Source organism: Oncorhynchus mykiss, chromosome 3, assembly GCF_013265735.2.
Source record: "Oncorhynchus mykiss isolate Arlee chromosome 3, USDA_OmykA_1.1, whole genome shotgun sequence".
Classification (NCBI taxonomy): domain Eukaryota; kingdom Metazoa; phylum Chordata; class Actinopteri; order Salmoniformes; family Salmonidae; genus Oncorhynchus; species Oncorhynchus mykiss.
In genome coordinates this window covers 72,204,698-72,218,712 of record NC_048567.1, presented here as the reverse complement: position 1 = coordinate 72,218,712, position 14,015 = coordinate 72,204,698, and the positions used below count along the sequence as shown (strand labels likewise).

The 14,015-nt window shown below is 41.8% G+C and overlaps 1 protein-coding gene across 4 annotated transcripts in view; it reads left to right on the top strand.

The window, feature by feature from the left end:
- The first annotated feature begins 11,894 nt into the window (after nt 1–11,894).
- The window catches only part of LOC110504660 (probable phospholipid-transporting ATPase IH), an 84,845-nt gene continuing 82,724 nt past the window's right edge, over nt 11,895–14,015 (top strand). For all 4 annotated transcript variants that reach the window (XM_036975087.1, XM_036975089.1, XM_036975088.1 and 1 more), the window contains exon 1: nt 11,895–12,374. In XM_036975087.1, the coding sequence (XP_036830982.1) occupies nt 12,336–12,374 (39 nt within the window). In that variant the 5' untranslated portion in view covers nt 11,895–12,335. The remainder of the gene's footprint in view (nt 12,375–14,015) is intronic.

The window sequence follows — 14,015 nt, the reverse complement described above, 5'->3', positions numbered from 1 at the left end:
GACATTTCTCCAAGAAGTACGATCTTTGTCCCCATGTGCAGTTGCAAACCGTAGTCTGGCTTTTTTATGGCAGTTTTGGAGCAGTGGCTTCTTCCTTGCTGAGCAGCCTATCAGGTTATGTCAATATAGGACTTGTTATACTGTAGATATAGATACTTTGTACCTGTTTCCTCCAGCATCTTCACAAGGTCCTTTGCTGTTGTTCTGGGATTGATATGCACTTTTCGCACCAAAGTACGTTCATCTCTAGGAGACAGAAATCGTCTCCTTCCTGAGCGTTATGACGGCTGTGTGGTCCCATGGTGTTTATACTTGCGTAGTATTTTTTGTACAGATAAATGTGGTACAATGCCTTGCGAAAGTATTCGGCTCCCTTGAACTTTGCGACCTTTTGCCACATTTCAGGCTTCAAACATAAATATATAAAACTGTATTTTTTTGTGAAGAATCAACAACAAGTGGGACACAATCATGAAGTGGAACGACATTTATTGGATATTTCAAACTTTTTTAACAAATCAAAAACTGAAAAATTGGGCGTGCAAAATTATTCAGCCCCTTTACTTTCAGTGCAGCAAACTCTCTCCAGAAGTTCAGTGAGGATCTCTGAATGATCCAATGTTGACCTAAATGACTAATGATGATAAATACAATCCACCTGTGTGTAATCAAGTCTCTGTATAAATGCACCTGCACTGTGATAGTCTCAGAGGTCTGTTAAAAGCGCAGAGAGCATCATGAAGAACAAGGAAAACACCAGGCAGGTCCGAGATACTGTTGTGAAGAAGTTTAAAGCCGGATTTGGATACAAAAATATTTCCCAAGCTTGAAACATCCCAAGGAGCACTGTGCAAGCGATAATATTGAAATGGAAGGAGTATCAGACCACTGCAAATCTACCAAGACCTGGCCGTCCCTCTAAACTTTCAGCTCATACAAGGAGAAGACTGATCAGAGATGCAGCCAAGAGGCCCATGATCACTCTGGATGAACTGCAGAGATCTACAGCTGAGGTGGGAGACTCTGTCCATAGGGCAACAATCAGTCGTATATTGCACAAATCTGGCCTTTATGGAAGAGTGGCAAGAAGAAAGCCATTTCTTAAAGATATCCATAAAAAGTGTCGTTTAAAGTTTGCCACAAGCCACCTGGGAGACACACCAAATATGTGGAAGAAGGTGCTCTGGTCAGATGAAACCAAAATTGAACTTTTTGACAACAATGCAAAACGTTATGTTTGGCGTAAAAGCAACACAGCTGAACACACCATCCCCACTGTCAAACATGGTGGTGGCAGCATCATGGTTTGGGCCTGCTTTTCTTCAGCAGGGACAGGGAAGATGGTTAAAATTGATGGGAAGATGGATGGAGCCAAATACAGGACCATTCTGGAAGAAAACCTGATGGAGTCTGCAAAAGACCTGAGACTGGGACGGAGATTTGTGAGGTTGGATGGAGAGCATTTGTGAACAGCAGTTTTCAGTTCTTTCCACAGATTCTCGATTGGATTCAGGTCTGGACTTTGACTTGGCCATTCTAACACCTGGATATGTTTATTTTTGAACCATTCCATTGTAGATTTTGCTTTATGTTTTGGATCATTGTCTTGTTGGAAGACAAATCTCCGTCCCAGTCTCAGGTCTTTTGCAGACTTTATATCTTTATGTTTGAAGCCTGAAATGTGGCAAAAGGTCGCAAAGTTCAAGGGGGCCGAATACTTTCGCAAGGCACTGTAAATTCATTAAAAATCCTACAATGTGATTTTCTGGATTTTTTCTCATTTTGTCTGTCATAGTTGAAGTGTACCTATGATGAAATTTACAGGCCTCTCTCATCTTTTTAAGTGGGAGAACTTGCAAAATTGGTGGCTGACTAAATACTTTTTTGCCCCACTGTACCGCTTAGGTTGCAGGATGGGGCTTGGCGGGTGTATTAGTGGGGGTTGGGCCTGTTGCTCTGCTTATGGCCTGGGCATATGTGCGGCTCTCATGTTGGGGTCTTTGCTGCGGGGCGGGGGGCATGGGGGACAGAAGGGGCATAGGTCTGATCTGGGGGGCCTATATAGGGTGTGGCCAGTGTTTGTTTGGGGGGGGGGTCTCAGCTGGTTGGGGTGTGGCTGGTGAAACTGTGGTCTGGGTGTAGGTCCTCTTGGCGTGGGTTATCTCGATGCAGGTCCTTCGGGTGGGTGTCTCACTGGTCTGGGAGGGGGCTCAACCGTTGCTCGGTTGCTCCTGTGTGGCTGGGGGCTGGGGCTGGGGCTCTCTCGCTTTCTTTCTCTCTCTCTCTTTCAATTCAATTCAATTTGCTTTCTTGGCATGACACTGTAACAATGTACATATTGCCAAAGTTTACTTTGAGATTTGCAATATTAACATAATTTAAATAATAATAATCCATATTGTCAAAGGGACAACAGTAACAACAAAAAATAACCATACATTGAACAATAACAACAACAATACTCATAGACGGCATGTGCAGGTTTGTTGGTCTGTCAGACACTGTCCCTCATCTTATGGCAGACAGCAATGTAGTGCGTTGCCAACCCGCAACTCTCTGCATCCTCCCCCAACAAGACAGGGAGCCTATCCTTATCAGATATGTTTTGAAACCTTGAACAAGGGTTTAACATTTGAGGAAATGACACTGTCATGACTTTCCCTGCTGGGTGAGGATCAAAGACCAGAGAGGAAGGGGTGAAGTGGGGCCGGTTCTAGGACTTTAATGACCAGCCGTAAACTTTCTCTCTCGTGCACATCAGTACGGAGAAATCAAAAATAGTTTGTGTGTAGAGAGAGAATCTGCCACCAAAACTCCAACATCCAAAAGTGGATAAAGAAGCAATGTTTCTTCATAAAGAATGTGGGAACTGATTGGTGGGGCTCCAAACAATAATCATGTCAAATCAGTGTTGTTTTGTGATATCATTAAGGACGGTATAACTAAATAACTGTATCTCTGAAAGTGTACGAAGGTCTAAATCTAAATGTTGTAAAACTTATATGATTAAACATGAAACTATTTGTGAGAAGATGAGATGATGTTTTAGCCTTCTAAATTAGATAATTGTTTTAATGTAAACTTTTGCCAAGGCAGTAACCACACCCACGTGAGCAGAGACATTGTGGCAACGTGATGGAACCACCCTCCAAAGCGAGGGCATAAAATAACTCCTAACGAAATGTACATTCGACCAGAAAACGTGGAGCGGTGGCTAGTCTTTGAAATGGTTGCAATTTAAATACAGACCAGTACATTGCAGGGTTGCTACTGGCGTGTAAAATGGTTTAAAACTACTAGACCACTATACCTGCAGCGCGAGCTGAATATGTGACAAATGGTCTAAAACTACAAGACCCTCTGAAACTCGACGAGTGAAGAAGACTAAGACATGCACCGCCTGCAGGTCTGTATGTAAAGTAGTCTAGAACTTTGACCAAAGACACCAGGAAGATCTTATCAAACGACCATTGGAATGTCTGGAGTATCCAATCTAACGAAGACTTCCAGAACAAAGAAAGCTACTACTATTACTAACTACTAAGGACATGGTGAACTCTGGTGGACAACCAGAGACTTACACAGAGACTTTCTGTCAAACTATTCGTCAAAGACGGATCAGGCTATTTCAACAGAGAGAGACGACAAAGACATACAAGCGTAAATACGTACATTGCAGTTCTAAATCTGAATGAGCGGTTGTTAGGGTGCTAAATATCCATATTTACGATGAGCATATTATTCAACTGTATGTATGATAGTTGAACTCCTGTGTAACTAGCCGTCATATCGGGTTAGTCCACTAGGGACTTTCATTGCATTATGTTAGTAATCAATGTATAATCTCTCCTGTGTGTGTGTTTATGTAATTCTGTGTGGTTATTTAGTTAGTTAGTAAATAAATAATTAAGCCAATTTGTGTATCGCTGAATCATCCTTTAGACTAGGGTTTGTGCAGATTTGAAGTCAACGACGTTCAGAATGAGACTGATATGATGTAATAATAATTAATGGATGACTAATATGATAACAATATATTCTGATATTCTTGAGTTAGTTCGGGAAATGGTAACTCATTAAACAAACTTTTTCTGTGGTGCCCCAAGATTGCTAATGAGTTAATTGTTACATGATTAATTTAATAACGTAATAATTAAACATAGTTAATTGATTTGATAAAATAGCATCTCATCACATAAATGATAGTCACGTCACGACAACACTCTCTGATTGTTTTATATATTTATTTATTTTCTCCAGGAAATGCAGTTCTGTCTCGGGTTCTGCTGTGGTGCAGTGGTTGCACTGCCTTTCCTCTACAGGGAGGGAACCAGGGTTTCCTGTGTCTACCCTTCTTAATGGCAAGGCTGTGTTCACTGAGCCTGTACTTTGTCAATGTTTTTTGAGGGTTTTGATCAGTAACCCTTGATCAAATACTTTGCCACGGTGTACTGTCGATTTAGGGCCAGATAGCACTGCATTTTGCTTTGTGCTTGTTTCCCAATAAGCAATGTAGTTTTGTTTTGACTGTGTTGTAATTTGGTTTATTATGATTGATTGGATGTTCTGGTCCTGAGCCTTCAGTGTGTTAGTAGAACAGATTTGTGAACTCAGCTCCAGGATCAGCTGGATGAGGTGACTCTTTTCTTTGCTCAGCTCTTGTTATTGCAGGGCTTGTTAATGATATGAGATCACTGGGGTCACTGTATTTTAGATGTTTCCAAAACGTAATTGCTCTTTTTTATGAGTTTTTATTATTAGTGGATGTTGGCTTAATTATTTCTGTGTGCATTGTTTGTAGTTTTCCTCTGGACATGTAGGTGAATCTTACAGAACTTTGCATGCAGGGTTTCTCTCTTAGTTCATTCACTTCCTCATTAAGATGTCCAGTTGAGCTTATTTTAAACCTAAGTAATTGTAGTGCATGCAGTACTCTATATATGTTGATCCAATTGAGAACTTTGTTCTAATTCCCTGAGATCTGGATCTTCTCTGGAAAATCATTATTTTAGTGTTTTTGGGGTTTACTGCCAGGGCCCAGGTCTGGCAGTACTGCTCAAGTAGGTCCAGGCTCTGCTGTAGGCCATGTACTGTGAGTGACAGCAGGCACAGGTCATCTGCGAAGAGCAACCATTTAACCTCTGAATTGTGGAGACTAACACCAGGGTCTGATGATTTTTCTAGAAGAGTGGCCAATTAGTTGATCTAAATATTGAAGAGTGCAGGGCTCAGATTGCAACCCTGGCAATCTCTTTCTCTCTTTCTCTCTCTCTCTCTCTCTTCTCTCTCTCTCTCTCACTCTCTTTCTCTCTAATTTTCTCTATTTCTCTCTTTCTTTCTCTCTCTTTCTCATGTTCTCTCTCTTTCTCTCTCTCTCGCTCTCTGTCTTAGCCATTGGCTCCTATCTTTATGTTTGAAACTGTCTAGTTAACTAGCCGTATGTGACGCTGACACACACAAACACTCAAGCACACACACACACACTCACACACACACCACCTGGTGTAGACATGGCAGGATTAGCATGTTGTATAAGCTGATTTCTGTGATGAACACGTGTTCAGTCACTCTGTCTGCCTATGTCACAGTGTCATTCTCATTTTGCTACCACATGTGTGTGTGTGGGTGAGTGTGTGTGTGCGTGTGTGTGTGTGTGTGTGTGTGTATGCGTTCATGTGTGTGTTGGAGGGGTGATTGGGGCACCAAAGCCGTAGAGAGTACTTGGCAGAGTCCCCTCTCCCTCTCGCTTCATCGCTCAGCTCCATCCCAAATCCTATTTAGCGGTGCCAGGCATTCTCTCCCTGGGATCTCCACAGCTCCCGTCTTCAGACGCAGCTTTAAGTCCCTCTCCTGGCACCCAATCTGGGCTTGGAGAGGAGCGGGACGGGGTGCCCAGCACCACTGCCAACGTCACAGACACACACCTATTATCATTACCCATGCTACATGGTCCTTCCATGTTCACTTACACACACAGTCCCTCACAGCCTCACTAGGTTTCTCAAACATATCTAAAACCAACAGTCACAAAGTCCCTCAGCCTCACTAGGTTTCTCAAACATACCTAAAACCAACAGTCACAAAGTCACTCAGCCTCACCAGGTTTCTGAAACATACCTAAAACCAACATTCACAAAGTCACTCGCTCAATCAAAATCTCATCAATGTTCGTACCCATAGTGACACACACACACGCTCGCTCACTCACTCACTCGGTCACTCACTCACTCGCTCACTCACTCACTCACTCACTCACTCACTCAGAACTAAACTTCTAAACCTAACCGTATCCTTAGAAATTCAGAGTTAATGCCTAAATCCTTCAAAATTTGGCGTTTGGAACAACTTTGATATTTGATGTTTGAGAAACGTGTGAATGTCTAATTCTGACGTGAGACTGTGAGAACTGGTTGCAACAAAGGAAATAATCAATTCTGCCTCCAGAGCAAAATTCACAACAATAAACGTTAACATGAAGGGTCACTGACTTTCAATTCAACCCTTGTGGATTCACAACATGAAGCAGTGGATTAGAAAATCTGAAGTGTGCATGTTCAACAACATACCACTAGATGACAGCACATACTAATATTTCATCCTGAAAGTTTCCTAATGTGAAGTGAACTTGGACAGAGATCTGTATATAATGACGAGATGCTCATGTTTCCACCCTAACAGTGGGAGTCGCATTGGGTTTATTTTGGACAGATTTTGGCGGAACCTCTCGCTTCGCCTCTTCCTCTCTGACTTGGACAAACACAGAAAGTCATTGCCTGAACTGTGTGTTACCCTGGACTCAACCCTTCTGGCCTAACAGTCTTGTAACACACCCTCTGATGTCAAGGATTTTACCAAGGCCATTGTCCTCAGTTTCTATTACAGGTGTAGGGTCTTAATTTGATCACTTTTGTTGCTGAGAATTTTCCCGCATAGCAGGAAATACAAACATGTAGTGTATTCAAGATTTAAAAAGGCTTCTAAAGTTTGTAATTTCCCCCCAAAAGTATCAACCCCTACAAAAAAAAATCTAAGAATAAAAATGTCCTGTTGAAGCATGACTATTTTCCTGCTGTAGCAAACGGTCTCAAATTAAGATCCTACATACAGTGCCTTGCGAAAGTATTCGGCCCCCTTGAACATTGCGACCTTTTGCCACATTTCAGGCTTCAAACATAAAGATATAAAACTGTATTTTTTTGTGAAGAATCAACAACAAGTGGGACACAATCATGAAGTGGAACAACATTTATTGGATATTTCAAACTTTTTTAACAAATCAAAAACTGAAAAATTGGGCGTGCAAAATTATTCAGCCCCCTTAAGTTAATACTTTGTAGCGCCACCTTTTGCTGCGATTACAGCTGTAAGTCGCTTGGGGTATGTCTCTATCAGTTTTGCACATCGAGAGACTGACATTTTTTCCCATTCCTCCTTGCAAAACAGCTCGAGCTCAGTGAGGTTGGATGGAGAGCATTTGTGAACAGCAGTTTTCAGTTCTTTCCACAGATTCTCGATTGGATTCAGGTCTGGACTTTGACTTGGCCATTCTAACACCTGGATATGTTTATTTTTGAACCATTCCATTGTAGATTTTGCTTTATGTTTTGGATCATTGTCTTGTTGGAAGACAAATCTCCGTCCCAGTCTCAGGTCTTTTGTCTTTCTTCCAGAATGGTCCTGTATTTGGCTCCATCCATCTTCCCATCAATTTTAACCATCTTCCCTGTCCCTGCTGAAGAAAAGCAGGCCCTAACCATGATGCTGCCACCACCATGTTTGACAGTGGGGATGGTGTGTTCAGGGTGATGAGCTGTGTTGCTTTTACGCCAAACATAACATTTTGCATAGTTGCCAAAAAGTTCAATTTTGGTTTCATCTGACCAGAGCACCTTTTTCCACATGTTTGGTGTGTCTCCCAGGTGGCTTGTGGCAAACTTTAAACGACACTTTTTATGGATATCTTTAAGAAATGGCTTTCTTCTTGCCACTCTTCCATAAAGGCCAGATTTGTGCAATATACGACTGATTGTTGTCCTATGGACAGAGTCTCCCACCTCAGCTGTAGATCTCTGCAGTTCATCCAGAGTGATCATGGGCCTCTTGGCTGCATCTCTGATCAGTCTTCTCCTTGTATGAGCTGAAAGTTTAGAGGGACGGCCAGGTCTTGGTAGATTTGCAGTGGTCTGATACTCCTTCCATTTCAATATTATCGCTTGCATAGTGCTCCTTGGGATGTTTAAAGCTTGGGAAATCTTTTTGTATCCAAATCCGGCTTTAAACTTCTTCACAACAGTATCTCGGACCTGCCTGGTGTGTTCCTTGTTCTTCATGATGCTCTCTGCGCTTTTAACGGACCTCTGAGACTATCACAGTGCAGGTGCATTTATACGGAGACTTGATTACACACAGGTGGATTGTATTTATCATCATTAGTCATTTAGGTCAACATTGGATCATTCAGAGATCCTCACTGAACTTCTGGAGAGAGTTTGCTGCACTGAAAGTAAAGGGGCTGAATAATTTTGCACGCCCAATTTTTCAGTTTTTGATTTGTTAAAAAAGTTTGAAATATCCAATAAATGTCGTTCCACTTCATGATTGTGTCCCACTTGTTGTTGATTCTTCACAAAAAAATACAGTTTTATATCTTTATGTTTGAAGCCTGAAATGTGGAAAAAGGTCGCAAAGTTCAAGGGGGCCGAATACTTTCGCAAGGCACTGTATGTAGTCATCCTCATTCAGATATGGTAATGCTATCTGGGGCGGTGGAAATAGACCTGCTCCTGTCACTACTCTCTAAATACACTGGAAACCTAAACAATGTATGGTTGGCCTAATGGCCTACTACATATTAGGAATAAGTGAAACACTGACACAGTCAGATTTTTTTCAGGTCAGGGTAGGGTAATCTGATGCTTGATCTGTGATAAAGACAACTTCTAGCTCTAAAGTTGCCTCCATGTGACCTCTCTCAGATAGATTCAGTCATGGGTAGGTAAACAGCAACATCTCCAGACACAATCTGAAATGAAAGAGTGAAGCAGGCCAGCGTAACCCACCCTGAATGACCCACCTCTAACTACTTATTGTGATGTATGTTACCCTGTGGCCTATTTCCTTTTACCCTGTGGCCTATTTCCTGTTACCCTGTGGCCTATTTCCTGTTACCCTGTGGCCTATTTCCTGCTAGTCTCTTGTGCGCTACGGCGGTGCCCCCACAATGAGACAGCTAGCGGGCGAAGGAGCATTAGCGCCGACCCATTTCCCACAGTCAGCTGGAGCCACCATGTGCAGTCATCTATGAGATAACCACGGCAACAACCAACAGAACAAACACCACTCCTTGCTGCTCATTGGACCACACGAGGCCCAATAATTCCATTTTATTTGGCCACCTTGCAGTCAATCCTAGAACACAGATAGCATCCTATCTGAAGTGGTTTTAGCTTTAGTTAATATTGGTGCTATGGGGCTGGAAGATTACATTATTAAAGGGATTAAGATAGCTGAATTCATAGAATGATCGGCACCTACAATAGCACTTCATATGAATGGTTGATGGATGGAGGATGCATAATGGATGGATGGATGGATGGATGGATAAATTAATTAATTAACGAATGAATGAATGGTGACCTGTCCTCAGTTTTACAAGCAACACAAAACAATGGCGACAATACATTTCAAAACCACAACACACCTATGTGATGTATGGCTACAAAAAGGGAAGTGTAATAGTCTATTCATCATTAAACATTCATAACCCAGGGGATGAGGGAGATGTAAACAGCGACAGCCAGCACAGCACATTACCGCTGTAAGTGCTGGATCCCTTATGCATTATTAACAGCGTTGATGCTAATTGAAAGACATAACTCCACAAATGAAATGTCTGGGCAGACAGTCAGACACACCCTGGTATTCTGCTGCCAGTGAACCTTTCTCTGATGGGAGAAGAGGCTTTTTAAACTGTCTATATGCTCAGCTCAACAAATACATAGTCGTGGGCCTAATGGAAAAGATGAGCTCTTGTTAACCCTCTGAGCAATCCTCGAAGTCAAAATGTTATGTCAGGACTCAGGCTGTACACTAGACTAGACTTATTTTACACTTTGGCTTTTGTATAGAGCCATGCTTGTTTTACTCTGCTACTGTGAGCTCTCTCTCTCTCTCTCTCTCTCTCTCTCTCTCTCTCTCTCTCTCTCTCTCTCTCTCTCTCTCTCTCTCTCTCTCTCTCTCTCTCTCTCTCTCTCTCTCTCACATAACCTGAAAGGCCGCTCAGCAAGGAAGAAGGAAGAAAGAAGCAAGGAAGAAGCCACTTCTCCAAAACCGCCATAAAAAAGCCAGACTGCGGTTTGCAACTGCACATGGGGACAGATCTAACTTTTTGGAGAAATGTCCTCTGGTCTGATGAAACAAAAATGGCCAACTGTTTGGCCATAATGACCATCGTTATGTTTGGAGGAAAAAGGGGCATGCTTGCAAGCCGAAGAACACCATCCCAACTATGAAGCACGGGGGTGGCAACATCATGTTGTGGGCGTTCTTTGCTGCCGGAGGGTCTGGTGCACTTCACAAAATAGATGGCATCAAGTGGTAGGAACATTATGTGGATATATTGAAGAAACATCTCAAGATATCAGTCTTGGCGGTTAAGTTAAAGCTTGGTCGCAAATGGGTCTTCCAAGTGGACAATGACACCAAGCATTCTTCCAAAGTTGTGGCAAAATGGCTTAAGGACAACAAAGTCAAGGTATTGGAGTGGCCATCACAAAGCCCTGACCTCAATCCTATGGAAAATCTGTGGGCAGAACTGAAAAAGCGTGTGTGAGCAAGGAGGCCTACAAACCTGTCTCAGTTACACCAGCTCTGTCAGGACGAATGGCCCGAAATTCACCCAACTTATTGTGGGAAGCTTGTGGAAGGCTAACCGAAACGTTTGACCCAAGTTAAACAATTTAAAGGCAATGCTACCAAATACTAATTGAGTGAATGTAAACTTCTGACCCACTGGGAATGTGATGAAAGAAATGAAAGCTGAAATAAATCATTCTCTCTACTATTATTCTGACATTTCACATTCTTAAAATAAATCGGTGAACCTAACTGACCTAAGACAGGGAATTTTTACTCTGGTTAAATGTCAGGAATTGTGAAAAACTGAATTTAAATATATTTTGCTAAGGTGTATGTAAACTTCAGATTTCAACTGCAGTAGTACTTACTTACTTATTGTGTTCTTCATATAATTTTTATTTCTAGTGTTTTTTTTCTAGTATTACATTGTTATTGATTATTCCATTGTTGAGTTTTGAGTTTCAAAAAAGTCATTACACTGTACTTGTGCAGGCGACATTAAACCTTTAAACGTAAAACTATATATACCATGAGAAAGTGTTTGCCCCCTTTCTAATTTTCTCTACTTTTGCATATTTTTGATACTGAATTTTATCAGATCTTCATCCAAAACCTAATATTACATATAGGGAACCTGAGTGAACAAGCTTACAGTATTTCATTTATTTCATAAACTTTTTTATGTTTTTATTTTATTTAACCTTAATTTTACTAGACACGTTAGTTAAAATCAAATTCTGCTACTACTTATTAAAAAGTAATAAGTAGTAGCAAAGTTGCTAATTATGTAAAGTTGTCAATGATGAACCCCCCCCCCCCCCCCCCCCCCCCAAACATCCACCTTCCTTTCGTTTTTGCTTGAAGGTTACAAACACCAAACGTAACATATAATACTCATTTGAGAAGCTAGATACATTTACTATGTTACGTCTAGCCTATGTTACCAGGCTGTGCATGGCGAGAACAATTTCAATACGCAGGCGCAGCATAGCATTCTGACGTTGGGAGCAATGCACCTTTCGCATTTTCTCCCTCCAGATCGAAAAGGCAGCGGGACTGGGGGAAAGACTGATGTGAAAGGAGATTTCTAGAAGGACAAGAAGATAAACGCACTCTTGGAAAAAACAACCAATGGAAGAGGTGTAAATAAGCTGTTCAAAAGTGCTTGCAATGATCCGTTTTGCAAACGTTTATTCGTTGTGAAAAGGGACATTCTGGAAACTATGAATCAAGGATAGCAGTACAGTCACATTTAACAGCTGCATGGCTGTCCAAAGCGCAAACATGAAAGGATGACATGGAAATCAGAACAGCCGACTGAAAGACCACTGCTTTCTCACGCTCATATAGATGGAGAGACAGTGCTTGTGAACGATGTATACTGGAAGAGAGATGAACATTAGGTAGCGTCGGTAAATATCCAAAAACTGGAAGGAAAGTGGACAGTAAAGAATAGCTGGTGGGTAGCTGTCAAAAGGATGGATTTTAGCGTACTACGGAATCTCATCAGTAGATACGTAAGTAGCGGATCGATAAACGCCAGTATGTTTGCGTTGCATTCCAGTAACATCATCTGCAACTGGCATTCTGTTACATATTTGTTACAATGTAACAATGTTGACTTGTTGAAACAGGGACGTGGGTTTTGTAGGTTATTTTTTCCAGTTGTTTGAGTCGGGGGTTTGTTAATGTTTGATGACAAACATGTGATCAAAGGTTTGTCACACCTAAACGGCAGTCCATTTACGAGCTCTCGCCAGGCTCCGGTAACCATAACATGTCATCCGGTAGCCGTTTTCGAGCTGAATGTCGAATGTGCCAGAAAGGTCCAGACGGATGCATTGGAAGAGTGTGTGGAATAGGAATACAGATCAACTTGGCTGGTCCATTTATTGTGCTTTTGAAGAACAAGCTTTATAGGTTCTTGTTCGTTCATTCCCAGAGGCCAGCAACAACACACCTGATCTAACTGTCTGATCTACTGCACTTTATCTTCAATCAGGTGTGTTGGGGCAGGACAAGACAGAAACGCTGCACGTCATTTCTCTCTCACTCTTACCACACACACACACACACACACACACACACAGTCATTTCTCTCTCTATCTTACCACACACACACACACACACACACACACACACACACACACACACACACACACACACACACACACACACACACACACACCCACACACACACACACAGTGAGACATGGTAAAGAGTGTAAAAGTATTTCTAATGGCTTATGATTGACATTTATTAGTAAGCGTTACCAAAGAGACCAACTAAAAGGGCGAGAGAAAAATATAGATACCGAAAGAGAAAGAGGCCAACTGAATGCATTCAATTGAAATGCGTCTTCAGCATTTAACCCACCACTTCTGAATCAGAGAGGTGCGGGGGCCTGCCTTAATCGACATTCACGTCATCGGTGCCCGGGGAACAATGGGTTAACTGCCTTTCTAGAGAGAGAGATTACTTGACACATAATTTTTTTTTAAACGAAAAACAGAGCAAACTGGAATGCTTTTTGGCCCTTAACAGAGAGTACACAGTGGCAGAATACCTGAATTATGTGAACCCAAAATGAACAAAAGCTATGTACAGACTCAGTGAGCATAGCCTTGCTATTGAGAAAGGCCACCGTAGGCAGACCTGGCTCTCAAGAGAAGACAGGCTATGTGCACACTGCCCACAAAATTAGGTGGAAATTAAGCTGCACTTCCTAACCTCCTGCCAAATGAATGACCACATTAGAGAGACATATTTCCCTCAGATTACACAGACCCACAAAGAATTCTAAAACAAATCCAATTTTGATAAACTCCCATATCTACTGGGTGAAATGCCATAGTGTGCCATCACAGCAGCAATATTTGTGACCTGTTGCCACAATAAAAGGTAAACCAATGAAGAACAAACACCATTGTTAATACAACCCATATGTGACCGACCGGCTCAATTCGGTCTTATGTAGCAAAATTTGAAATGGTGTTTTTTACATTGGATAAAAGTAGAGACTCAGGGTGTATCATACACTACAGTTGAGGAACAATGGGAAAGTCATTTTGCTTTTAAAGTTAATAAACTTGTAAACTCACTTGAGAAAATGGCCATAGAATATTTTGGTACTACTATTGGAGAGCCCTTCTTTGTC